Here is a 27,774-nt window from a genome sequence, read left to right on the forward strand (position 1 = left end):
AAGGAGCAGCAACGTACAGCTGGAGGAAGACAGGAGGACGTTATCAGAGAGTCAGGGAGACGGTTCAGTTTCTCTATAGTTGGGGCTTTAACGTCCATTAGTATAGAGTACTATGTTACAGTGTGAGTACATGTGCTGAAGGGATGGGGTACAAGAAGTGTGGTGGGCCAGTCTGGACAAAGGTCCAGTGGCACTTTTTGTTCTCAATCTACTCACAGGTTGAGCAAATTCAGAGTCATGAAATCAATTAACATGCAAGCATTTTGTGCAACCTTCAAGTACCTGGGGAGAGCTTATAAACTTACGACAGACAGAAACCAGGCTGGGATTTGAACCCAGGACTCTGGAGCTGGGAGGCAGCAAACAGCATGCCACTACCTTCCTCCACAAAAACATGGCTTGAGTTATACAGCTCAAAGATCAGGGTGTTGCTCTAGTTTATACTGTGAACATGAACAAAATTACAGTACTCGTCCCTTTCCTGCCAGATTATTGTTTGAAAACAGCAGACAATACACACCATTGTTTGTGAAACAGAGCATCTGTTTAATCTGTCCTTTGAAGCTGCAGAGCATGCTTATCAAGTATCCTGCACAATCAAGTATCACCCAGCCTTCCATCTATGATTACAAAACCTGAATTTAAGAAAAACCACACCATCTGCATACTGTTTGAGCAACAACATGTGCTGAGGCAACTGCCCACATCATTCTGGCTCGTTCAACTTTTATGTTTACCCAGAAACTACTGAATAAATGATTAACTGCTATGGAGGGGATGGAAATATATGTCTGATAAACAAAATAAAAAGGCTGCTTTAAGCAAATATGAAAATTTTCATGTACAATTCTTTCCAGTTAATTTGAAAATGATTTTATCCTAGGGCTTGGCAAATTTTAGGTGGAGCAGACATCTCCTTTGTTGTACACTAACAGAAAATGATGGATTAATATGATGTAAGTGTTTAGACAGATGTTACATTTTAAATATTTATCATACCTGCAGTGGGCTGGCACCCTGCCAGGGGTTTGCTTCCTGCCTTGCTCTCTGTGTTGGCTGGGATTGGCTCCAGCAGACCCCCGTGACCCTGTAGTTAGGATAATGTTTGGATAATGGATGGATGGATGGATGGAATTTATCACACTGTATATAAGGACACATTTTATTTCCCCATTTGCTGTAGTTGCTTTTGATGCTTATTTCATTATACAGATCTTCATTTTCTGTTCAGGCTTTATTCACATTTTCTATTTTGATTTGAATCCTGGCCATTTGCACAGTCTTCCCAAAGTCTCATTTTCTTCATGAATAAAACTTGTCTCACAGAGCTTTACATATAATACATGCAACAGACTGTCAGAAAGGGGCAATACTTTGGAAATGTGAAATCTCTTCTGGAAAGACGTCACACTGCGTCTAATTTGACATACCCAGTGACAGCTGGTAACCTGGCATCTCAGGCAAGGTCATCAGCACCTACAGTTGTTAAGTCTGACATCCCCTCTGACTAGAAGTCACGTAATGGGACATCATCAGAAGAAAATGTCTTTTGTCTTCACGTGTCCTAGAAGTGATTTTGATGGGGTGTAGTATTGGTTGTTTCAAAAGAGCAGGTTAATAAATTAATGAATGAAGAGGAGTGAACCAACAAAAGCACCAAACAAATGTGTGCAGCAACATGTTCACGCAGTTATGCAAGCTCAGAAACCAATAGCTGAATAAATGAAGGAAAACATATTTTAGCTTTTTAAATGCCTTTCATATGATGTCTTTTGCAATATCTCTGCCAGACTAAATACATTATGTAATCACTATTTTCTTGCACATACTTGACATGCCACCACTACAAAGACATTGAGGTTGGCCAGACTCCTTACTTTATCATAAAGAATGAACCCTGTGACTCAGTTCAGAAAACCTCACCTCTCAGAGCTCATTTTGGAGGTGGGCACCAGATGCAAAGGGTAATATTAAGTGTCTCGATTACAAAGTATCTACACTGTACATAGTCATTATCATGTAAGTACAGTATAACTATGCATTATTGATATGTTGTTACCTGGTAACCAAACTATTGGGATGGATAAGTAATGTCTTTACATTCTAATTTCTTGTACTTATCTATACCATGGAATTAGTGAAGCACTGTGTATCTGCAAAGTGGAAAAAAAGGTCAGCATTCCATACTGAAAACAAAGAAGATGAAGGCAGGGCCATTTTCTCATATAAGCAATCTAAGCCATTTGGAGGGTGCCCAACTCACACAGGAAAGAGGGATAAGGACCACCAAAATAGGTACAATAATCCATAAATAACCCACAGACGCCCCTGGGTATGTGAGATAACCTTTTTTTCTTTATACAAAAACACAATGATATACAGTGCATCTGGAAAGTATTCACAGCCATTACTTTTTCCACATTTTGTTATGTTACAGCCTTATTCCAAAATGGATTAAATTTGTTTTTTTCCTCAGAATTCTACACACAACACCCCATAATGACAACGTGAAAAAGTTTACTTGAGGTTTTTGCAAATTTCTTAAAAATAAAAAAAACTTAGAAATCAGATGTACATAAGTACTCACAGCCTTTGCTCAATACTTTGTTGATGCACCTTTGGCACCAATTACAGCCTTAAGTCTTTTCGAATATGATGCCACAAGCTTAGCACACCTATCCTTGTCCAGTTTCACTCATTCCTCTTTGCAGCACCTCTCAAGCTCCATCAGGTTGGATGGGAAGCGTCGGTGCACAGCCATTTTAAGATCTCTCCAGAGATGTTCAATCGGATTCAAGTCTGGGCTCAGGCTGGGCCACTCAAGGACATTCACAGAGTTGTCCTGAAGCCACTCCTTTGATATCTTGGCTGTGTGCTTATGGTCGTTGTCCTGCTGAAAGATGAACCGTCGCCCCCGTCTGAGGTCTTTGGAGCAGGTTTTCATCCAGGATGTCTCTGTACATTGCTGTAGTCATCTTTCCCTTTATCCTGACTAGTCTCACAGTTCCTGCCGCTGAAAAACATCCCCACAGCATGATGCTGCCACCACCATGCTTCACTGTAGGGATGGTATTGGCCTGGTGATGAGCGGTGCCTGGTTTCCTCCAAACGTGACGCCTGGCATTCACATCCGAGTTCAATCTTTGTCTCATCAGATCAGACAATTTTGTTTCTCATGGTCCGAGAGTCCTTCAGGTGCCTTTTGGCAAACTCCAGGTGGGCTGCCATGTGCCTTTTACTAAAGAGTGGCTTCCGTCTGGCCACTCTACCATGCAGGCCTGATTGGTGGATTGCTGCAGAGATGGTTGTCCTTCTGGAAGGTTCTCCTCTCTCCACAGAGGACCTCAGGAGCTCTGACAGAGTGACCATCGGGTTCTTGGTCACCTCCCTGACTAAGGCCCTTCTCCCCCGATCACTCAGTTTAGATGGCCGGCCAGCTCTAGGAAGCGTCCTGGTGGTTTCGAACTTCTTCCACTTACGGATGATGGAGGCCACTGTGATCATTGGGACCTTCAAAGCAGCAGAAATTTTTCTGTAACCTTCCCCACATTTGTGCCTCGAGACAATCCTGTCTCGGAGGTCTACAGACAATTCCTTTGACTTCATGCTTAGTTTTTGCTCTGACAACTGTGGGACCTTATATAGACAGGTGTGCGCCTTTCCAAATCATGTCCAATCAACTGAATTTACCACAGGTGGACTCCAATTAAGCTGCAGAAACATCTCAAGGATGATCAGGGGAAACAGGATGCACCTGGGCTCAATTTTGAGCTTCATGGCAAAGGCTGTGAATACTTATGTACATGTGATTTCTCAGTTTTTTATTTTTAATAAATTTGCAAAAATCTCAAGTAAACTTTTTTCATGTTGTCATTATGGGTTGTTGCGTGAGGAAAAAAATGAATTTATTCCATTTTGGAATAAGGCTGTAACATAACAAAATGTGGAAAAAGTGATGCTCTGTGAATACTTTCCGGATGCACTGTACTTCAAGTGTAAAGCGTCACCCAACTGCCACTGCCTAGATTTGTGGGCAAGACCCAAAACTAGCTCCTTCAGTTAGGGTAACTTAAAGCTATTATCTTGAATTCTGAATACAGTAGCCAGCATGAGTAATATCTAATAGCATTGTAGTCTGTTGTTTTGTCTGTTTATTTGACCATCAATCTCACAAAAAAGAAAAAAAAAACTAATTTTCATGAAATTTTAAATGTGCAACCATCACTTTAACTTTAAATATATACTGTTGGGGGGAGGGGGTGTAATGGAGGCATAAAAACCAAAAAACATTGCTGTGGGGACTACAATTCCCATCAGGCAGTAGGAGTGCTCTAGGGCTAATGGGAGGACATGATTATCAGCATGCACAAGGTGGGATGTCCTCTAAGATTGCAGTTACAGCATTTTCTTCTCAGCTAATCTGGATAACTGTATTTGTTTAAGAGTATGTCTTTTTGTCTCATAGTGATTTACTTTTAGTAATTTCCAAGAGACCATTTGTTTTCATCTAGACCCTTTTCTGAGATACATCATGTGAAAAATTAAATACACTGCATGGACATTGTTGACTTGTTTTAACATGTTCGAACAGACAAAAAAAATGATCTTTATGCAGACACATAAAGGTGATATACGTACACAAATGACACATAAAATTGACATGATATATTCATTCTCATAATGTAGAGTAACAAAAATGCAGATTTGCTATGTGGACAAGTATGTACACCCCTATATTTATTACCATTTCAAATTTGTAAAATTAGAATCAGGTGTTCCAGATTAAATGTCATTGATTAGAACCTTCTTAGAGAGTTTGCAGATGGTGCCTGTCTTAGTTAAACCACAGATATCGAGCATGTGGTATTCTCTATGATTTTGTTGTGTGTGGTGTCATCATGCCAAGATCAGAAGAGTTCAATAAAGCTCTCAGAAAGAAGGTTGTGGGTGCCTATGAGTGTGGTAAGAGATTTAGAAAGATCACCAAATTATTTGAAATCAATTATTCCACCACAAGGAAGATCGTTTACAAGTGGTGTAGATTTTAAACAACTGCAAATTTGTCCAGGACTGCCCAGCCCAGCAAATTCAGCCCAAGATTTGATACTAAAAGAAGTCTTTAAAAACTCCAAAATTTTATTGGAGGGTCTGGAGGTAACTCTTGCATACATCTACAATCAGAACAAGACTGCTCAAATTTGACCTGTGCGTGAGGTGTGCCAGGAAAAAGCCTTTGCTATTCAACAATAACATTAAAGCCAGTCTACAGTTTGCTATTGAACATCTAGGCAAAGACCAGGCCTTCTGAAATGATGTGCTATGGGCAAGTTTGTCAAAGTTAGAGTTGATATAAAACATTGACCTAACATAAAAGTGTGAAAAGAAGAAGAGGAAAAAGAGTTGTTAGGCCAGAGTAACTGTAGACATTTTTGACAAAGACAGCATTTCAGGAGAAGAACCTCATACCAAATGTGAAGCATGGTGGTGGAAATGTTATTATGATTGATGGCTTATTTTCTGCTTTGGGGCCTGAGCAGCTGCTAGTCATCAAGCCAACTATGAATTCTGCATTTATGGACAGTTTGAACCCAAAAATGCAGCAACATAAACAGCTGTGGACTATGGCCGGCCAGTCATCCTGGCCAATACCCCCAGGCCATCAGATGGAGCCATCCCTGCAGCATGGAGGCGCCCCGAATGCCAGCAGGGAATTATGGACATTGGAGTTTTCATCCACAGCCCTGCTGGATACCACAGGGGGCCCTAGAAGATGCTGCAGGGAGGAGCAGCGAGTCTTTCGCATACAACCCGGAAGTGTATCATAGTCACATGAAAAAAAAGACTGACGTACTTCCGGGATGAAAGTGCTAAGAAGTCACATGGACAGGGGTTCAGGAACACTTCCGGGTCACGGACTATATAAAGGACTGTGGGAGATCCCAGAGTTGAGGTGAGCTGGGTGGAAGGGTGGCAACGCATCTGGGAGTTGGAGGAATTGATTATTGTGGAGTATTGTTTATGTATATGAGAATAGTGGAGTGTAGGGTGCTTTGTGCACTGTTTATTAATAATAAAGTCAATATTTGGACTTTAACCTGGTGTCTGGTGACTGTTCTGAGGGTTCAAGAGGACGATAGCGCCCTCTATCTGTCACACAGCATACAGTTAATACTGTTTGTACTTGTTTATATGCTGTATGTTATGTATACATTTTGGGAGATATGTTTGCGTTTCTTTTGTTGGTATTGTTTTATTGTCAGTTGTTCTGAGGAGACATGCAAGTAGGAATTTCTTTGTATTGAGTACACATGACAGAAAACTTGACTTGAAGAACTGCTTTAAAATATATCTGAAAACAGGCCATCAAATAATTATATGTGCAGTGGTCAGCCTCTTACGCTGTGCTTACTTTTTCCTGGAAACTCCACAACTAAAGTATTAATTAAAAAGAGACAAGCCATTACCCTTAACCTTAGTAACTGCTTCTATTGTAATTTAACATTAAGTGATTGAAAACTTAAATGATGAATTAAAATGGAAAGAAATTTAAGGGATTCCAAAAAACTTAGAATAAAAAAGAAAACAAAAAACAGAAGTAAAACATAATAGAGGATAATAAACTAAATTAATCCTTCTAAATATTAATTGAGAATTATGAGAAATAAACCAGATGATATACTGTAAATAGGGAACAAGATGATTAAAAAGAAAACAAATGAAAGGAAATACTTGCAATGAAAAATCCCAAAAGTACAAAAATGAATAAAGTGAAGGTTAGAGTAAATGATGAGCTATGACAAGCCAATATAGTTCAATAGATTTCAAGTGACGTAAAAATGATATGGATTGATGTGCTAATGTTAGTTGTTTGCTGCGCTGACTAACTGTAGTTCAAACTTCTTGAACAGATCATTTGTTAAAGAAATACCTGATGGAGAGGTGAAATCCTCACTGAAGTCTTAAGGTTAAGTTGTTGTCTGCTGCCACCATAACGGAGAGCTTCCCCTATAAACTATCATCAGAGAAACAATCAGTTTGCTTACAGAGCAGCGCTTGTATAATTCCTTTCCTCTTGCATTCATTTCTACATAAATGAGTTTTTGCTTTTCATTTTGTGCGTTTACTTTTATGATTAACTTACCACAATCAGGAGGAGCAGTGAGCTGTTGTATAAGTGTCTTGTGTGTATGCACCTCTGCTGGCATTTGATTAACTTTTAATGGAGATCTACTTTGCCAAGTAATAATTGGGAATTTACACAATATTAAAGTTTAAGGGATTTTTCTCAATGTAAATTTACAGCTAATCCACAATTAAAGTAGCACAGAATGTTTCTCTGCTTTAAGATAAACGTGTTCACAAATATGCCAATGCTTTTCAATGGGATATTTCAAATTTCAAAAATGTATATAGTGTGCTCTATTTTAGGTATATCTACGAAAATCAAACTTTGTTGCAAATTTTCTTGAAGAACTTTTGCTCCAGATTTCAATAAAACTGGTCCATTGGGAGTCGAGTTGTTTCATGCAGAAAGACAGCCAGACAATGCCAAGGCATTTTCAATAGGTGCTTTTCACATTATATTTGAACACAAAAACAAAAAAAAAAAAATTCAATTAGATACACAAATTCCCCAAGAATCCCGGAAACACGTTCTTCAAAGTTAAGTTTAGTAAAGCTGATGTGATTTCTAGTCATAGGCTATGTTAGGCTTGCAGACTGATATGGCCGATCTTGTCAGTTGAAACAACTTAAATTCATCGTCCAATTACACAACTGTTTGCCAACTTTCTAGCACAGTCATGCTTGCCCATTTTTCTGACTAGCAATAATGTGATTCCTGACCGAGCCGGTGCATAGTAAAGGGTTAACAGGTATAGCCACAATTTCCAGCCTCCTTTTTTCCATTCTGTCATGCTAAGTAAAGCACAAGACATCAGACTGGTTGTGAGCTCCAAATCACCCATGTTCCTTATCCTTTGTCACTGCATTATATGCATTGTACTCCCGCATGAACATTCATTGCTTGTCAGCTATCATGCACACACAGCCCACTTCTGTAACTAAAAACAAAATCAATCTTGTCTGATTTTGTCAGGGTGAGTTGACAAGTTGGAGTGGCCGCTGAGCATGTCACATTACGTGCCTGGCCTTCACAACAAACCACTGCCAACTGCATCCAACTCACCAAGACTATGTAAATGAAAGTTATGACTGAAAATTTCTAGAAAAGTAATTTAATGTCACATGGCCTTAAATAAAAGGTAGCACAACAAGCCAAAACCTTACTATAAAGGCCACAAACACTCAGTGCATCAGCTAAGGATTGCTGCAACTGCTTCATTTATACAGCCTCAGATGACACCTAAGAACTTACCCATAATAAGAGGCTATCCCCCAAACCAAACCCAGGCACCCCCCCTTCTCAGGATGAATTCTAAGGAAGGCTAAAAGAGTTTTATTAATAAAAGAGAAAGATGAGCAATGCACAGAATTGAGTGAGGCTCCATCAAAATCCTAAAATCTTCCAGTCAGTTTAATCATTGTCTCTGATATACTCAGTTTGGATTAAGCATGCTGGAAAATGAATGACTTGATTGATGATGTAAAATTCTTGCTTTCCTTTTTTCCCTCAGATTCCAGCACCTATGCTTCCATAGAAGTGGGAAGCACTGTCACGCTTTCTTGTGGAAACATGACAACAAATGACACTGTACAAGTGAATTGGCTTAAAGATCATCTAGGCATGATTGTGAGTTACGATGTAAAACGAGATGTGCTTTACCAGTTGAATGAAACAAAGGCCAGGATTAAACTGTTGCAAGGCCCAGATAAAGATTTTGGCCTCCTGATTTCCCGAGTACAGCACCTGGATGCAGGGAACTACTCATGTAAGGCAACAATGCGCACTGGGGTCTTTAACACACACTGGAAACTGATCACACGAGGTATGTAACCTTTCTATTCTGTTCTGGCACATGAAGATGTGAAGATAAGCAATGCAATCGAGGAAAAGTGTTATGCAACAAATTACACTTCACCACAAGGATCATGTTCTTAATATGGTAATGTAACTCAGCTATCCTTCCATGAAAGGATATAAAACCAAATAATGAGTAGTGGGGTCTTTACTAAAAACAGCAGCTGCAGGGGCAATTGGCTTGACGTTTCTGCCTTTTATGACCAGGTTAGGGAAAGAGGCAATCATGACCCAAATATGTTTCATATCATCCATGGGTAAGCTTCACTTTACTTGGAGCCCCTTAACTTGCTTTATACATTTCAAGAACCAATCATTTGCATGATAAGTAGTTTTCCAAACTCAACCCCAGCAATTCCCTGACCAGCTCACTGAAAGGGATGTCTTCCACAGAAAACATCTAGGGCCCACTGCCATTATACTGGCTTTACACTGACGTTCAGTTGTGGAAATTGTAGTAATTACAGTATGTGATTATTTACTGAATTCTATTAACAGTGTTAAGTGACATTTTTTCAATATCTCCTACTTTTGCATACCTTGTTGAGACTTATAAATAAAAATGGAATTTTGGTGGGGAGCTCTCCATGATGTTCTGACCTACACAATTATTCACCCCTTGCTGCCAATGATTATATTTTATTGCATACACCAACACTTTATTATTCTGTGCCATTGTCATTTACTGTACATCTTAAGAAATTCCAGAAACAGGCTTGAAAGATGTCAGATATCATCTCCTACCCATCCAGGATTGGTGATACTCCAAAGGAAAGGAAAATGAGCCGGGTGATTAAAAGAGCCCGAGTGCATAGCTGCCATCCTTTTCTTCTCTATCATGCAACCATTAAACTAAATCTGAGCGACTCCTTTTGTTTCGTTTTTGATTTACCAGTAAACCCACCATTATAGGCAATTGAAAACTTTAAACCTTCACAGATTACTGGTTGATTGTTCTCTTCCACCATCCATCTGTCAATTTCTAAACCTGTTTATTCTATGTATGACAAACACAAAGAGGGGAAGACTGAGCTGAATGTTGCAGTACTCCTGTTTCCTCAGTAGTGTGGTGGTCTGTTTTGTTAACTAATTATTTTTGGTCTTTTTCTTTTGTGTTTTGTAATATTGTGTTGATTACTTATACTGACTGATCTGTTTCTGTTTGATTAGGCATACGAGATTAGGCTTCATGATTACAAGATTTGCCTGCCGTTGGTTCGCTTTTAAATCTCCTTTTTTTTTGTGATAGCTATGTTATATTCCTCCCTCGTTTCTTCTTTTTTTTTTTTGGTATTTTTTCTTCCTCAACCCCTTCCCTTTGTTTTCCTTTTATGAGAGAGCTCATGTTTTTTTCTCCGTGTATACTTAGTACTGGAATGAGTCTAACACCTTGTCCACAGGATGAAGTATCCCAGGAGGGGCGTCTCCCCAACTTTTTGATTAAGGGCGTCTGGAAGAACTCTCACGGGGAGGAATAATAGAATCGCTGCAGTGCCTCATTTCTGTTTTTGATTTTTGTTGTTTTTTTCTTTAGCTCCTTTAGTTTTGTGTTTGTACTGTATCCTTGATCCCTTACCCTTTATATTCCTTAATTTCTGGGGTGCGACTTTTAACTGAATCAATGCCTACAGGTGCTCCGCTCATAAGGGCCGCAGTTACTTTGGGACTATTAAAAGACATCTCTTACCACAATCTTTTTAAAGCGGCATTGACTGCTCTTTACAACAGTGTTCTTTTTTTGGCTTCCTTTGTATTAGATTAGTTTTGTTATGAGTAGGAGCACCTGGCATTGCAACTGGGGTTTGAGGCCTCCAAAAAGTGGCACAGTAGAAGGTCTGGGCCCTCACTGGCCTACCCAGAAGAGTCTCATCCCAATATATCTGGTCTCCTAATTACTACCTTCTGGCACCGGTATACACAGACCCAATATAGGGAGCTAACTTTAGCAGTTTAAAATATAAGAAATATTTTTTAAATATATGTACAGGTAAATGCTGTACAAGAGAGATGTTATCATATACTTCTTGCTTGTAGACAATAAAAGAACACAAATCCGGAAGCCAATCCATGAAACAAAGGAAGTAATTATAGTATTTAAATAACCAGGAAAAATGATAAAATACAATAGTCACAATAAACTCAACTAAATGCAATGCACCACTGGAAGGTCTCACAGTGATATCAGGGAGGGCCCTCCAACAAAAAACAGGGGATGGCTACATAATTACAGAAAAAGTGCTTAAATAACAAACAGTACACCCGCACTAACATAAAATATGAAGCAAAAGAATTCAAACTTAACAAAAAACAACAATAAATAATTACAAGCCAGGAAAAAAACACATTAACAACACATTTTTTCTGATTTTGACCTTGGTTTTGGTTTTAAGGATAATATTTTGGATTAACAGATTTAAATATATATATTTTTCTTTCTTTCTTGCTAGTTGTGTGCCTTTTGCTTAAAGAAGATTTTTTTTTAGTTTTTTATTCTTTTATTTTCTCAAATGTATCATTTTTTAAATTGAAGTTTCAGTTTTGTAGTAATGAATTTTTGGATTTCAAGTATCTGTTCATTTTATGAGCATTTTATGTGGCCAAGGTGTTTTTGACCTTTTACTCTTCCTGGAGCCTCCATGCTATCTTATCTCAGATTTTGCTTTTACGTAGAACAGATGGAGAAGGATGGCAAGGGACTGAGGGACAGCTCTTTATTTAGCAAAAGCAGAGGCCTAGAAGTCAGAGCTCTTACTTTGCCTTGTAATCAGGGGTGCGAGTACCTTGCTCCTTGTTTGACTTTTGGCTGGTAGTTTTAGGTGGAAGACTGATTACTGTTGCCCTTTTAAAAATATTGCTTCTTTGTTTGTTGTTACATTTTAGGTTTGTTTAATTTGGGTTACGGCTGACTTAATAGTTTGTAACAGATTAAGATGCTTCTCGCACCCTTGTACCCTCAGACTATACGTCAGACACCAGGTAAAAGTCCAAAGATGATATTTATTCTAATAATAAGTGCACAAAGCACGCTCCTCTCCACAATTCTCAAATAATACAATAATTAATAACCACAATAATAAACAATCCTCCACTCCCAGACGCTTAGCCACCCTGCCTCCCAACTCAGCTCATCGTCTGGGAGCTCCCATAGTCCTTTTATGTTCCCTGACCCGGAGGTGTTCCTTCCCAACAGTCCACAAGTCCTTATTCCTTCCGGGTCAGGGTAAATAATGTTTCTCACCCCGGAAGCCCGTCGCTCTTCCTATGACGAACTTCCGGGTCATAGGGCATGAAGAATTCTTGGTCCTCCCTGCAGCTCCTCTCGTGGCCCCATGGCATCCAGCAGGGCGGTGCACAAAACTACATGGTCCATAATGCCCTGCTGGTCTTCTGGGGACCTCCATGCTGCAAGGAGGGCTCCACCTGGCGGCTTGGGGGTATTGGCCGGGGTACATGGCCGGCCATATCTTACAAGTTGCTTAGGGCAATGTGTAAAGTATAAACACGACATACAAGTGAGAGAAGCTAACCGTGTAAATGTGCCAGTAAATTCAACTGAAGATAAGTCCAATGAGGATAAAAGAAGAATGAAAATTATTTGTGCCATTATTCTTATTTCCTGTGTACTCACCTCAATATAACGTGTCTATAACACCTCTGTCTGATCATATGTGCGCCTCACAAAGCTTAGGATTTTGTTCCAACAAGTTTCAAAAAGAAAAAAATAAATAAATAAACTATCACTACTTTAGATGACCCCACGGTTTTGCTCAAGAGATTTTACAGTGGCATTCTTATATCGCCCAGCCTGATTTACACAAAAAGAAATTTAATTAAATTTTCAAAACCTTGAACAAATAGGTCCTTTCTTTGATCCCAAGTTTGAAGGTCAGAACTTCATTTGCAATTAATTAAATATTTTGCTAAAATTGTGATCTACCTTGATTGGACTTGTTACGATTTGCTGACAAGCTTTTGGTTTCGTAGAAAGTCATTTTTAGCTTCCATACCTGCAATGTTTAACTAGTGAGCACAAGGAAATAAATTGTACAGTTTTATCTGTAGTTTATTTTCTGAACCCCTTATTCCTGATTATAATCTAGAATATCTTTAAATTGTTATTTTAAGTGATTCCTCAGCTTGATGTCCCTTTAACACATTCTGAAATGAAAAAAGACATTAGAAGGCGTTAACTTTGAAGAAATTCCAGGTCTGAAATGCATCCCAACTGAATTCTTTGCTGCATTCTTGAATCCACAGTACTACAAACAGATGGTTTGGTGTGGCCACTGAAAATGTCCACACCTTCTTCACATAACTGACGTTGTCCTCATCTTCTCTACCCCTTCTGCTTTCTTATCTATAAATATGTTTATATACTACCACCCTTTGAGAAAAGGCGGTGGAGTCTGTGGTTATAATAAAAACTGGCATGCCTCTTGAATATTACAAATGTAGCACAGCCTTTACACTAGTGCTTTGCTTTTCATACTAGTCATGCAATGCTGTTGCTAAACTTTAAGGAGCTCTGGGATCGAAGTTAAGCAGTAAGATAAATGTGTTTATAGGTCAACTGTGGGCCAGACTGAAATATTAAAACTGGCCTACTAGATTTTTTACACAATTTATGGTCATATTTGAACTGTTGCAATAGACTCCTGGGAATCAAATAAGCAACATGCATATGTATTGTTTGTACTCAATCCATTAAAGTTTCTTCTTTTTGTGACAGATGCCACTGGATCATCATTTATTTTCTCCAAACCTACCCTTATCATTATGGTGAATATTCTCACTGCAATATGTTTATGTGGAAGTTGTTTATCTTTCAACAGAAAATATCTTTTCAAAGTGTAAGTATTTCCTGCTACTGCTGCAAATGATAAATGTATAACGTCAGAAAGCTTAACTTTTCTGGTCATTGCTATTTTGAGTTCAGTGATAAATGTGACTGTGTGAAACAAGCATTGGCGGTGTTCTTATACCAAGAAACCGGGTGGAGATAGAAGGCCAGTGTCGATGGTAATAATGAATTATGAAACTAGAAGCTAAAGATGGCAGTCCCATTAGCTGGTATTGAATTGAAGAATTCTCATAGTCTATAGCACATCTTCTCTCAATTGTGTTAACATCCAGTGGGACTTTTGAATAAGGATAATGTGTTAATGCTGTTGTGAAATGCAATATGTAATATAAAGGTTTGCTAATTATCCATCTACCCATTTCCTCACCTGCTTATCTGCAGCATGCTTGTGAAGCAGCTGGAACCTATCCCAGAAATAATCAGGCATAAGGTAGGAACAATCCTTGACAAGGGCACCACTCCATTACAGGGTGAACACACACACCTACCTCTAAGGGCTAATTTAGCATTGACATTTCACCTAACCTGCATGTCTTTGGACTGTGGGAAGAAATCAAAGGACTTGAAGGAACCCACGTGGACACTGGGAGAACATGCAAACTTCAAACAGAAAGCAGCCTCCTTGTTACAAGGCAGTAGCACCACTGCTGTGCCACCAAGTGCCAATCACATAACAAAAATTACAGAAGGACTGAATATGGAGCACCTGGATATGATGAACATTCACTTTTCACTCTTCCACTGCTTTTATATTTAAGGTAAAACAAATATAACCACAAATTGGATGCTCGTGTTCAAATGTATCTGGCTAAAAGCATAAAATTACCAAAGCAAATCAATTCACTGTGTCAGGTCAGGTCAGGTTGGGGAGCATGCACTGGTACAGCACGTTGCTGCACCCACCACACGACGAAACATCTCAGGATCCTGGTTGGCAACCCCCAGGCAGACACACAGTCCAGTCCCAATGTTCGGAAATGTCCCTCTATCTGCCGCAGACGGATCCGAGCTGAATCACCCTCTGGGAATCGTGCACCATGGCCACAGTGCCGTAGCTGACACTCCCTCACAAAGCAGGTAATGTGCTTCATTCGGGACTCCATGAGCAACCGCTCATTTGATACAAAGTCAAACCAGTGGTACCCAAGGACAGATACAGTACCAAGAGAGTCCAGTTTTGACTCAAGTCACTGGATAGCATCTATGTTTCGCAAACATACAGTAAGACAGGAAGCACCAGGATCCTAAAGACTCGGACCTTCGTCATATAGCATAGATATCAGGAGTGCCACACACCCCTTTCCAGTGACCTCATGACCCCCCCCATGCTCTCCCAATCTGCCTACTAGTTAGTTTACCTGCTCATAGTCATAAAAAGGCTTTTGTAGCGAGAGTGTCTTAGTGGATGTCCATTAGCATGTTTAAGTATACTAAATGGAAAATTAAAAGGTAAGCTGGGAGCTATTTCAAAGTGGGAGCATATGGCAGAAAAAGGTTTAGCAGCTGTTACTCTGGGAAACAGCAAAACTAATAACACCTGCATAAATTTCTCTCAGTGCACTTTGGAGTTCTATGTGCCACTGTGTACCTTAATAAGAAATGATGTTGCTGGAATTGCACTGGGGGGACGGGGTTTTGGGGGGTAGTGCAACATCATCCAGTAGACATTCTATCATGATGATGATGGCAGATGAATGTGCTATTTTAGGATTTACTTCTGAACTTTCCATAAGTGCTTATTTTGGTTGATAACTGGTGGCCAGGATTGCCACAGTGTGTTGGTTATATAATTATCATGCTCTCCTAACCATTCATTCAGTTCTTAATGCATGGTCTGTTCAAGGTGTAATTGCTGGAGTATTTCACTACATCACAGAAATTTTTAACGCAGAATGAATATGAAAACCTGAAATTGTATTTCATGTCACTTACCTCACCCTTTGAGTGTAGCAGTAACCAAAACCATGCCATGACAATGCAAATCACACCATAGCTGAGCAGCCAGAACCTGTCACAGTGGAAAACAAACATTCAAGCCTGTAGACTGCTTTTGTGCGAGGCACACTTGTAAAGCGGGTGACACATCTGGCCTCATGATTTTCCCCATGCTCAGTAAACCACTTCTCGTCTTTGCATTATTTATATTATGGGCTGTACACATTGAGACCAGGAAGAATTTCACTGTTGCCATTACTTTTAGTGGGTAGGATTTGTTACTTTAATTTTGTTTTTAATTTTTAATAATCAGAAGGCCATTAACTGAAAATCACAAGTACAAAGGGAGAGGACAGTAAACAATTAAACAGGTTTTAATTTATGCCTGTGGAGGAGATTCTCATTACGAAGCAGGTTTAAAGTAGTTTAAAGCTTGAGGGATTCAAATATCCTCCAGTTCATTTAATTTTCCCAGAAAAGAAAAATAAAGGCTAGATGAAATTCCTGATATAGCAGAATGCCAGTTCAAAGAGCAGGAGATCTAAATAAATGCTTTCCATAAAGCAACTGGTTTCCCAGTAGTAATTTGCCTGGCACAGACTCATGCAACTACAACTTCCCTTCAGTGCCAGAACTGCCCACCTTGACATAGATGCCAATACTCTAAATTGACTGCTAGCATTATATTAAACTCCCTCAGCTTCTGAAATATATGTAAGGGGAGCAGTCTTACCAACTAAAGTTTCTGAGTACAGGCTCAAAAAGTCTTACATTTTTCCAGCTATAGCCTAAATGAACTACATTTGCATGTATTTTCTTAGCAGATGCTTTTATTCAAAGTGACTTACAAAAGAGGTTAACATAATCAAATAAACAGTCTGCGGGACTTTTGGCAACAAGTGTTACAGGACAAGGTTTCAAAGCTGATCATACAAGTGAAGCGCTAAGAACAAAATGCAAGTGAATTATAATTCCTAGGTTACAAAATCTAATGGCTAATATCATTTGGACTGAAACTCACCAACCAAGAGAGTCTTCAAATGTTTCTTAAGCACTGAGGGAGTCAGAATTTTGAAGGGAGGTGGGCAGCTCGTTCCAATGACTAGGAGGTATACACGAAAAGAGTCTGTATTGAGTTTTTTTCAAAATATATTTATAAACACGGACACACATATTAGCATGAACACATAGTAAACATATTGAACCTGAACAATCTAAATGTTTAGCAATATAACTTCTTTAACAGCATGTGAGTGTAGATGTAGGTAAATGTGATATTAAATATAGAATTGCATAATTGACCACACCAATGCAGAAAGATCTGTTATTAATATAATTTGCCTCCCAATTTCATTTTAATATTTCGTCACTTGAATACACACACCACTCTAATCTAGTGCTTTATGACATCTGCTTTAGTAAGGGATTACAATAGCCATCTTCGCATTATGTACCATGTCAGGGAAGGAAATGTTTTTCTAACTTGGAATAAATGTGTGTTCTTTTTACCTTATTGTACATTTTTAAAAATTCAACATTTTAGGATGGCTGATTACTTATATTATACTTCTTTAACAATGAACAAAAATAACAGATTTGGTACTCCAACTCTAAGGAGTTTTATTAAAGATGCCTGTTACAAAGAATATTATCAAAAAATACGTGAAAAAGCAATTTATAACTCTACAATTTGACAAAAAAACTTTTCTTTCCATTTTTAAACATTTCCATATAAAAAGAGTAACAATTAGAGGGTATAAGACAACAAGCAATATTACAGCACATACAATATGGCAAAATATGTGTGTGGAGCAGTACATATGGCTGCCACATCCCAGATCTGGTGCTCTAGGTTTGAACCCCAAGCCAGAAGTCTGTCTATGTGGATTTGAAAATTCTCATCATGACTGCATTGGCTTTTCTCCCACGACTCAAAATTTGTGTTGTTAGATAAACTGGTGCTTTCAAATTCACCTCACGTGACAGGGACATGTAATGGAGCAAGAGTGGGCCATGTGATGGATGGTGCTCTGTTTAGGGCTGTCTTTGGCCTCTGCCAAGATCTGCAGAGATAGGGTTAAGCACCACCTGAGCATGTGATGAGGTAATAAAATACTTCTTTATGAGCTCTACAAATGTCATGTATAAAAGGAGGAGGTTGGGAGCAAGTGGTGATTACAATGTGTTGTTGCAACCACCACACGACGAACCACCCGGATTGAGATCCAAGTGCAGCCATTCGACAGGCGACTCCTCAGCACCACACTGAATAGTGTGAGGTTTTTTCTTTTTACAGTGGCTGGAGTGCCAATCCTGCCACCAACCCCCAAGTTTTCCCTGAAAGTTGGAGGTCACCAAAAAAGGAAAAATATTTTATACAGTGTAGTCCAAAAACAGAATAGCAAAGCAAATAAAAAGAAGGGTATTTTAATTTGGTACATTTCTCTGTTTTACATGGACTAATGTAAACAAAGAAGGCAAGACACAAGAGACTTCAAGTTAAAACATTCAGTACTATTTTCAGTATTTAAATAAAGTGGTAAACTAGATAGTGATAATTTATTTTGAGATATTTGACTCAGGTTGTGACTGAAAAAAGCTTTGCAACAGTAGATTTAACTTACATTAAATAAAAATTACTGTCTAAATGACACTCTAATGCAGCATTTTATATTTTAATAATTCCTTCCAGACACTACCATAGTGCTTTGAAACTCATTTTGGTTAGTAAACTATTGATACTCTGATTCTCTTTATTCACAGTTGCAAAAAGCAAAATGAGAATGACAAAGCAGTAAGTAACCAGCAGGTAAGTGGCTCTGAGATGCATCCAAACATGCTTTTTAAAACAAAGTAATCCTTCACAGAAGAACTTTTAGGATAAAGTCTTCTTTTGCTTCAGCCCTACAAGAAAATTGGGCTTATAGCCTTGCAAATTGACACCATGGAAGCCAAACTGTCTCTAAAATAAGTGTTACATTAAGAAAGTAATAATTACAAGGAAGAGAAAATCATCAGAAAGTACAAAGTAACAATTAAAACACAAAACAGTCTGCTGCTTCTGATAATGTTACGTAAAGCAGAAAGACAAATACAAGGAGAAAGGAGTTGACATACACCATCAGTACCAAAAGCCAGCCTGTCTGCACCACTAGACACATCCACTCTACCACCTATTAAACATCATGAATAAGTAGTCTGGCTCACATTCTCTCCCTATCTCTCTCCAGTCCTGTGGTGTATCTTGCCTGTCTGCCAGCTGACTCTATACTCTACTTACAGAGTTTAGACTTAGTGTGGAGGCTCAAAAGCCTCCAAAGTGCCAATGCAACCCATATCACCAACTCTGACAGATAAGAAGGGAGCAGGTGCTTTTCATGGTTATTAGGGTACATTTGCTTTAACTGAAGGGATCCAGAGCCCCACCATGAGACTCTCTGTAGCATTCCTACTGCTTCAGATCAAAAGCTGTTAATTCTGCATGGCCATCCACCTTGTACTCGGATAATTAAAATTCAGAATTACCCATCTATAATTAGAGCTATTTCTGTCCCTTGGATGCTCCTATCTATGCACATACTAACAAGCTAATATCCTGCATCACCCTGACATTTCTTTTCTCCCAGAAATTCCTTGTCATTAGGGCAAAAAATATACAGTGGATTTAAAAAATAATCACACCCTTCGAAAATATTCACATTGGACATTTTAAGTTGCATCAAGTAAATGAATCTGAAAAAAATATTTTTGTGTGTGTTTTCATTTTAAGCTGTTAAGGAACAAAATGTGAATACTGTATATTCAGATGGGGTGATTATTTTCAATACCAACTTAAAATATATAAATTAATTACTTAAAACCATGCCCACCATATATATTTTATTTTTAGTGTTGTATTTTATGTTTTTAAATGTGTTTTTGATGACCACTTTATAGCTCTGTAGTGTTTTGTGATACTTTTGTAATTTTTTTAGGTTGAGGATCATCCACGTGAACCTGATGATATCTACATCAATAGCCTGACAATTCCAATCCCAAAAGCTGACTGAGATTTGTATTTTTGAAGATGATCGAATGAACAAATATACACTACACTTAAATATACAAACATAAAATAAATAAAAACTATAACTAAACTGCTTTTTCACAGTCAATAATATTCAGTGATTTCCTTGCTCATCTTTACAGCAGAAACTTTATATATTTATATAAAAACATGGAGTTTTCCACAAAACAAGGCGATTGTTATACATATACACACACAAACACACGCACACCCACACACAAAGACCCTATCTACAGTTAGCTCCTGCTGAGACTATCCAGCAACCCTGGATTGAACAAAGTGGATTTGAAAATGAAGATATGGATGGATAGAAAACTCTGCAGTCATTCTCATCATAATTACAAAAGTTATCATGCTTGTTAGACCAATCAAGCAATTCCATAAACAACTGTGAAGACTTTTACAATTTGATCCAGATGAATAACCCTGTCTCACAAAAATTCAGAGTTACGGCAAACTTTAATTGACACCTCAAAATCAGGTTTTCTTCTTCACTTATATACAAGTAAGCATCACATAAATTAATGAACACTAGCAATGAGTATTGCATAAGAGAAAAATACCCTTAGACATCCATCTGTACTTGCTTACCAAGTCCTTAAAAATACATAAAAATGTTAATGAATTTTCTAATAAGAGCACTATAGCTTTTGTAATAAATAACTAAAGAAACATTAAAAGCATACTCGTTAACTGTGCTGCATTACATCTTCAGGTTCACTGGCTCAATACCCACACTAGTAAACAGGGTTCAAAATTAGGTGGATGGATATTGTGTCGTGGCTAAGCTCCTAAACTAGTTTCAAAAGATGTGTACACCACCTAAAGAATTGACTGAGCACTAAAACCATATTCTCTATCAACTACTAATCCATATAGGTACATGACTCTATTGCCATAACAAGGGTTTCCACTTGTGAGAAAAACAGGAAAATTACTTTGAGCTAAAATAGAATTGTTTATATAGACATCATTAAATAAAGTCAAATAAAGCCACAATAAGCAACTAAAAGTTCTAGGGTTGTCCAAGATCATATTCTCTGGAAATTCTTGCTGTCTTCGACTCTCTGCTGCAATCTTTAGCTTTTCTGAACACCAGGATTCAAAGCATTTCCTTTCCCCAGTCTTAGCCAGTGGTGTCAACTGCCTTGTTCCACCTTTGACTGGTTATGGTTCCTCAACATAAGAGGCACATCAGCTACAAAAGAATGATACAATTATGACCATTCACTCCCAATTGAAGAACATTTAAAAATATTAAAAACCAAATAAAACATAACCTCTCACTTTTAACAGTTAGAAAATTTCCACTAAAAATTATAATACATTGTTCTCAACTTAATCCAAATCAGAGGTGTATGCCAATCCTGGCAACTCTAGGCAGAATGCCAGTCCAAAGCAGTACCACTCACACACAAATTAACACTCATGCAGGGGTCCAGATTGGAATTCCCATCCATCCATCCATCCATTTTCCAACCCGCTGTATCCTAACTACAGGGTCATAGGGGTCTGCTGGAGCCAATCCCAGTCAACACAGAGCACAAGGCAGGAAACAAACCCCAGGCAGGGTGCCAGCCAACTGCAGGGCACACACACACACACACACACCAGGGACAATTTGGGATTGCATGTCTTTGGACTGTGGGAAGAAACCAGAGTACCTGAAGGAAACCCACGCAGACACGGGAGAACATGCAAACTCCACGCAGGGAGGACCTGGGAAGCGAACCCACGTCTCCTAACTGCGAGGCAGCAGCGCTACCCACCGCACCACTGTGCCGCCCCGATTGGAATTCCCAATTAACCTAATTCTCTTGTCACTTGTGGTGGAACAGGAAATCCACAGTAATCAAGACGAAAATCCACATAGACACAAAGGGAACATGCAGGCTACACAAAGACAACGACAGAGCATTATACTTGAAAGGAAATTATGTGTCATTCAAATAACTTCATCTCTGTGATTCAGTTTATATCACATGTTCTGTTCATTGCTTTTCCTGCTTCTCTCCTCACTACCCTTGTTACATCTGCTCTTGCTCCTGCTGTTCCTTTCTAGGCCTTGTATCTGTACACCCCACATTTATGACGGCACAAATAATATTACTACTTGCTAATTCGGTCACAACTCAGGCAAGAATGTAAATTAGTTCAAAAATGTAGCATTCCAAACCTCACTCAAAAATACTGCAAAAATAAAAATAAATAAATATGTTTGCAATGTGGTGTCAAGTGTATATCAAAGACCATGGGTGTTAGTTCCTTTCTTGCCATTATTGGTCATAAACCACAGACCTAGCCTGGACAGCAAAAAAATCTAATGCATGTTACACTCCCTCATACAGCCATACTGGGCTGTAACTCCCTGGGTAGAGTTACTTCCTGTATTTACAATGTTGGAGGAATGTGATACTTGGATAAAGCTCTTGGGAATGTGAAGGAAATCTAAACATACCAGAAAGGCTGCACCTAGGCTGGGATTTACTCCTAGCACTTTGAAACCAAGGGTGACACAGTGTTAATGCTGCTGTCCCAGTGTGAGGGGACAAGCATTCACATCCCAGGTCCTCCCTGCATGGAGTTTTTATGTTCTCTCCGTGTTTGCACCTACGGGTGCTCTGGTTTCCCCCCACTTTCTAAAGATAGGTGGGTTAGGTGGACTGGCGATACTAAATTGGCCCTAGTGTGTACATATGTGTGTGTGTTCACCCTGCAATGGACTGACACCCTGTCTAGGGTTTGTTCCTGCCGTGCCCCCTTTGCTAGCTGGGACAGGCTCCAGCACCCCCTGTGACCCAGTTCAGGCCTAAGTGTGTTAGAAAATGACTGACTTTGACACCATGAGTCTACAGCGCTTACCACTGTACTGTCTTATTATACATGACATATTTATCAAAAATTGACATTTTAGTAATACATCACTGCACTATAGTTTCACTACTACCAATTTCAGTTTGATTCCCAGGCCATGTTTTAAATGGTCTCCTACATTCTAAACTGACTCAACAGGGATGAGTAGTTGTGAGAGATTAAATGAGTCGGCCCTTTAATGGAGTTTTTTTCCCCTTGCACCTATTGAGACCTTAAGTGGAAAAAGTGGATTAAGGAAAAGGCAGATGGTCTGAAATGTCACAAAGGTAAGTTTCTAACACTGTACAAGGTAAAACTTCACATATTTTTACTTCATAAACCTAAATCTGTTGACTGATTCTAGATATTTTCTGAAGTCATTATAATCAAGTGTAGCTGACTGCACTAGACTCATAGAAGTTTGACACAGACCCCGATATATCCCAATGATTAAGTGGTGGAAGCATTATAAAGATTACAGAGATATACAGAGTGTATAAAACATACTTTAAATGGTCACAGATCATGCTACTAGATTGTGAGAAACTGTCTAATTTTTAAAAACTAAAATGAAGACATTAACTGCTGCCACCAGCTCTAGTGACTGTGCTGAATGAATTGAACAGAACTGATCTAGCATTTCTGGACTCTCATTTACAGTACTTTAGTTCTTCTGAGACTGCTCAATGAGTAAAACATGCTCTACTATTAAAAGAATGAATGTACAAAAAAAAAAAAAAAAACAAAACCAAATCACAAAGCAATCAGCTCTGATGTTTGTTGGAAGGCTGTTATGTTAAACACAAAAGCCACCACCTTAAATGAACTGAAACCAATTTGCATTGGCTCACTTCACGGTGGTCACACATTTGCAAACATACCACCTGCTTCTTGACTACACCTGCCCCGCACTGCCATCTGTTATTAATAAAAGTGTCCAATTTCATATTTTTGTTCCACTTTATTTAGAGAAGCATATTATATGTTAGTGGGTTAGTACAAAAGCACAGGGAGAGGCCTGTTATTAATGATATTAGTTCCAGTTGACGCTTGGGTGCCATTTACAAAAGCATTACACTGTTTGCTTTGGGTGTTGACTGAAAGCCACACCAGTTCATCAAGCCACACCAGTTTCTCCTTCTAGCATTACCACAGAAAATCTATCAACACATATCTGTGCTTTTCCATTTCATGGTGCACCTTGTTCTTCTACACACTAACACACACACACACATTATGTGTCTTATATTGTATACCATACATAACTTTACATGGTGTACCATAACACTGGAATCACTGGGAATAATCCATAATTATTGACAAATGCAGCACCATTATTCCTGATCTCATTCACTGCAAGTTTGCTGACCAAGTGCCTCATTTGGATTTGTATATCAGAAACAATGGTGGAAACTTAGTATACATTCTGTGAATAAAAACTCCATTTACTATATCATTTTTCCCTGTATCCCACATTAAAACACATTCTGTAGTCATCTGCTTATATTTTAACTGACCTAGTATAGGCACATATCTCACAGCAGATTAACTAGTTTTGGCAAAAAATTAAAGCACAAGGCAATATTAGATGTTACTGTTATAAAGCAGTAAACTTACTAGCTATTACAATACCTGTCAAATTTTTCGACCAAAAACCTAAGCTATTACAAGCTTGATTCTCCTGTCAGTGTTTGTTTTCCATCCATTTTCAAACCCGCTGAATCCGAATACAGGGTCACGGGGGTCTGCTGGAGCCAATCCCAGCCAACACAGGGCAGGAACCAATCCTGGGCAGGGTGCCTGCATGTCTTTGGATTGTGGGAGGAAACCCACGCAGACACGGGGAGAACATGCAAACTCCACGCAGGGAGGACCCGGGAAGCGAACCCGGGTCTCCTAACTGCGAGGCAGAAGCGCTACCACTGCGCCACCGTGCCGCCCATGTTTGTTTTCTGTTTTCTTAAATAAATGTTACTGTTGAGCTTTTGTTTAAATGATATTGACCAGAAGGTTAAGAGTGTTTCACCTGCTGCCAGTTTTTGGTCTGTATGCTCTTTATAAAAATATTTTCAGTGCTTTAATTTATTTTTGCATGAGGTACTATTTGATCCTTCCTATTCTTGGTACAGAAGAGGAACCAACACTTAACAGGGAACAAATTAATTTTATCTGAACTGTAGAGTCTATAGTGGGCTGGCGCCATGCCTGGGGTTTGTTTCCTGCTTTGCACCCTGTGTTGGCTGGGATTGGTTCCAGCAGACCCCTGTGACCCTGTAGTTAGGATATAGCAGGTTGAATAATGGATGGATGGATGAACTGTAGAGTAAAGAAAAGCAGAAATACTTTTTCTATGTATAACTTTTAAATATAGCTTTCTTCTTTGACAATTGTGATTCATTTGTAAGAGAAAATAAAAAAACAATGGCCTTGATTCAAGTAACAGACCCCACTGGAGCATCATCCACGTGACACAGTAAGGTTTATTCACATTCATGCCAACACTGACAATAGTGGATGTTAAACTAAGATAACACCATGCCTTTAAAGTGTTAAAGAAGAACAAACAGAGTAGAAAACATACAAAGCCAAGCAATATAACAAGTGTCAAGAGTAAATTAATTAAAAATGAAAATGAACTGCACAAAAATAACTTAAAAGTCAATAATTAAACTGAACACTTGAAAAATGTAAAAAAAAGTACAAAAAAAATATATATAAATATAAATGAGCACCATAATTTTGGAATTGACATTTTCTTCCTTTTTTTTTTGTTTTGCTTTGTGAAATTTCAGCTCATATATGTGAGGTTTCACGCCTGTTTCATGGGTTTCTCACTTCAGACCTAAATAAAAACAAACAACATTAGACAACATTAAACATCAAGAAAAAAAGCAGCAACACTACAATATACTATTAAGTTGCTATAAAAAAATTATGTTTTACTTACTGTATGAGGAGAAAGACTATCCTGTTATTGTTTCAGCAAAGGCTTTAAAAATGGTAACCTTCAGAAGTCACTGCTGGATCTGCTGCTATTTTTAATACATTTAAACGATCAGGATAGGAATATAAGCAACAAGCTTTTTAAGTCTGCCAATGATACCAAACTAGGTGGGATTGGCAAATAATCCAGAAACAGCAGAATCACTACAGAGGGAACTGGACAGAATACAGGTTTGGATAGATTAATGGCAGATTAAATTTAATGCAAGTAAATATAAAGTGTTACACGTAGGAAGGAGAAATGTTATGTTTAAATACACAATTGGAAGTTGAAAGTACCATGTACGAGAAAGATCTAGGATTCATAGCGGACTTGTCACTACAAACATCCGGACAGTTTTAAGAGGTAAGAAGGCTAACAGAATGTTAAATTAAATCACAATGTGTGGAGTACAAGTCCAAGGAGGTTATGTGTCATCTTTGTAACACACTAGTGAGGCCTCATCTGGAGCACTGTGTGCAGTTTTGGTCTCCATATTACAAAAAAAAAGACATAGCAAAGCTAGAAAAAGTCCAGAGAAGAGCAAGTAGGCTGATTCAAGGACTCAAGTCAAGTCAAGTCAGGGAGCATGCACTGGTACAGTGCGTTGCCGCAACCACTACATGAAAAAAAAACACGGGATCCCGGCTGGCAACCGCCCCCAGACAGACACGCGGTCCAGTCCCACCCTCCGGAAATGAGGAGGTGTTACGTGGGCGACCCATTGTCTTAGTCCAGCCACTCGGGTCCCCAACAATGAGAATCTTACGAGATGGATCACCCTCGGGGAAACATGCCAAATGGCCGTAGTGCCATAACTGACGCTCCCTCACAATGCAGGTAATGTGCCTCATTCGAGACTCCATGAGCAGCCACTCATTTGACACAAAGTCAAACCAACGGTACCCAAGGATTTTCCAGAGTAACACAGTACCAAAGGAGTCCAGTCTTCGTCTCAGGTCACTGGATAGCATCCATGTCTCGCCACCATATAGCAAGACAGTAAGTACCAGGACTCTAAAGATTTGGACTTTCATCCTTTTGCATGGATATCGGGAGTGCCACACATCCCTTTCCAGCGACCTCATGACCCCCCATGCTCTCCCAATCCATCTACTGACTTCATAGGAAGAGTCACCAGAGACAGGAATGTCACTTCCAAGGTAAGTAAACCTCTCGACAAGGTCGACATGCTCTCCGCAAACAGACACACTGCTGATTGCCCAAGAGGTTATTAAAGGCCTGGATCTTGGTTTTTATCCAGGACACTTGCAAGCCCAGTCACTCAGATTCCTCGCTCAGTCTCTCGAGTGCCCCGATCAGAGCCTCCAATTGACTTCGCTATGATCACAGCATCGTCAGCAAAATCAAGAATGGACAGCCAATGGGATCAGGTCTGTTGGGGACTGGCACTGGTGTGGTGCTGAGGCGTCGGCCGTTACACGACAGCACTCGGATCCTAATTTGAAGTGGCTCATATAGGTAGGCGCATGGAACGTCTTGTCTGTCTGGCAAGATGATCAATCTTCCTCCACATTTCAGTGGCGGTACTCTCTGAGGTGCGCAGACCGGGGACTGACCAGATCTCTGTGGGTGGATACACATTTTATTGGTCTGGTCACTCTGATGGCTGTCATACTTGGGGAGTAGCTGTTGCTATAGCGGATTGGCTTCTTCCAATAGTGTCCGATGTCATTCCTTTCAACAAGCGGTATCATGAGACAACAACAACAACATTTATTTATATAGCACATTTTCATACAAAAAAAAATGTAGCTCAAAGTGCTTTATAAAATGGAGAATAGAAAAATAGAAGACACAGTAAAAAATAAAAATAAGTCAACATTAATTAACATAGAATAAGTAAGGTCCGATGGCCAGGTGGACAGAAAAAACAAAAAAAAATAAACTCCAGACGGCTGGAGAAAAAAATAAAATCTGTAGGGATTCCAGACCATGAGACCGCCCAGTCACCTCTGGGCAATCCACCTAACATAAGTAAAACAGTCCTCTTTGTATTTAGGGTTCTCATGGAAGGACTTGATGATGATGGTCACATAGACTTCTGGCTTTCAGTCCATCAATGTTGGAGCATC

General features: G+C 39.1%; 2 protein-coding genes across 7 annotated transcripts in view; one reads left to right on the plus strand and one right to left on the minus strand.

Moving 5' to 3' along the window:
* The window catches only part of LOC120522907, a 190,523-nt gene extending 170,644 nt beyond the window's left edge, over window positions 1-19,879 (plus strand). The window contains exons 4-7 of the mRNA XM_039743683.1: window positions 8,637-8,948; window positions 13,710-13,830; window positions 18,540-18,585; window positions 19,751-19,879. Of these exons, the coding sequence (XP_039599617.1) occupies window positions 8,637-8,948; window positions 13,710-13,830; window positions 18,540-18,585; window positions 19,751-19,825 (554 nt within the window). The 3' untranslated portion in view covers window positions 19,826-19,879. The remainder of the gene's footprint in view (window positions 1-8,636; window positions 8,949-13,709; window positions 13,831-18,539; window positions 18,586-19,750) is intronic.
* Window positions 18,185-27,774, minus strand: part of LOC120522906 (nectin-1-like) — a 73,751-nt gene continuing 64,161 nt past the window's right edge. For 5 of the 6 annotated variants that reach the window (XM_039743682.1, XM_039743680.1, XM_039743681.1 and 2 more), the window contains one exon: window positions 25,158-25,537. The gene's annotated coding sequence lies outside the window, so the exon portion shown is untranslated. Of the gene's footprint in view, window positions 21,041-25,157; window positions 25,538-27,774 lie in introns of those variants that run through there. The other variant, XR_005632531.1, reaches the window with a different exon arrangement.

This window comes from Polypterus senegalus, chromosome 2, assembly GCF_016835505.1.
Source record: "Polypterus senegalus isolate Bchr_013 chromosome 2, ASM1683550v1, whole genome shotgun sequence".
NCBI lineage: Eukaryota > Metazoa > Chordata > Cladistia > Polypteriformes > Polypteridae > Polypterus > Polypterus senegalus.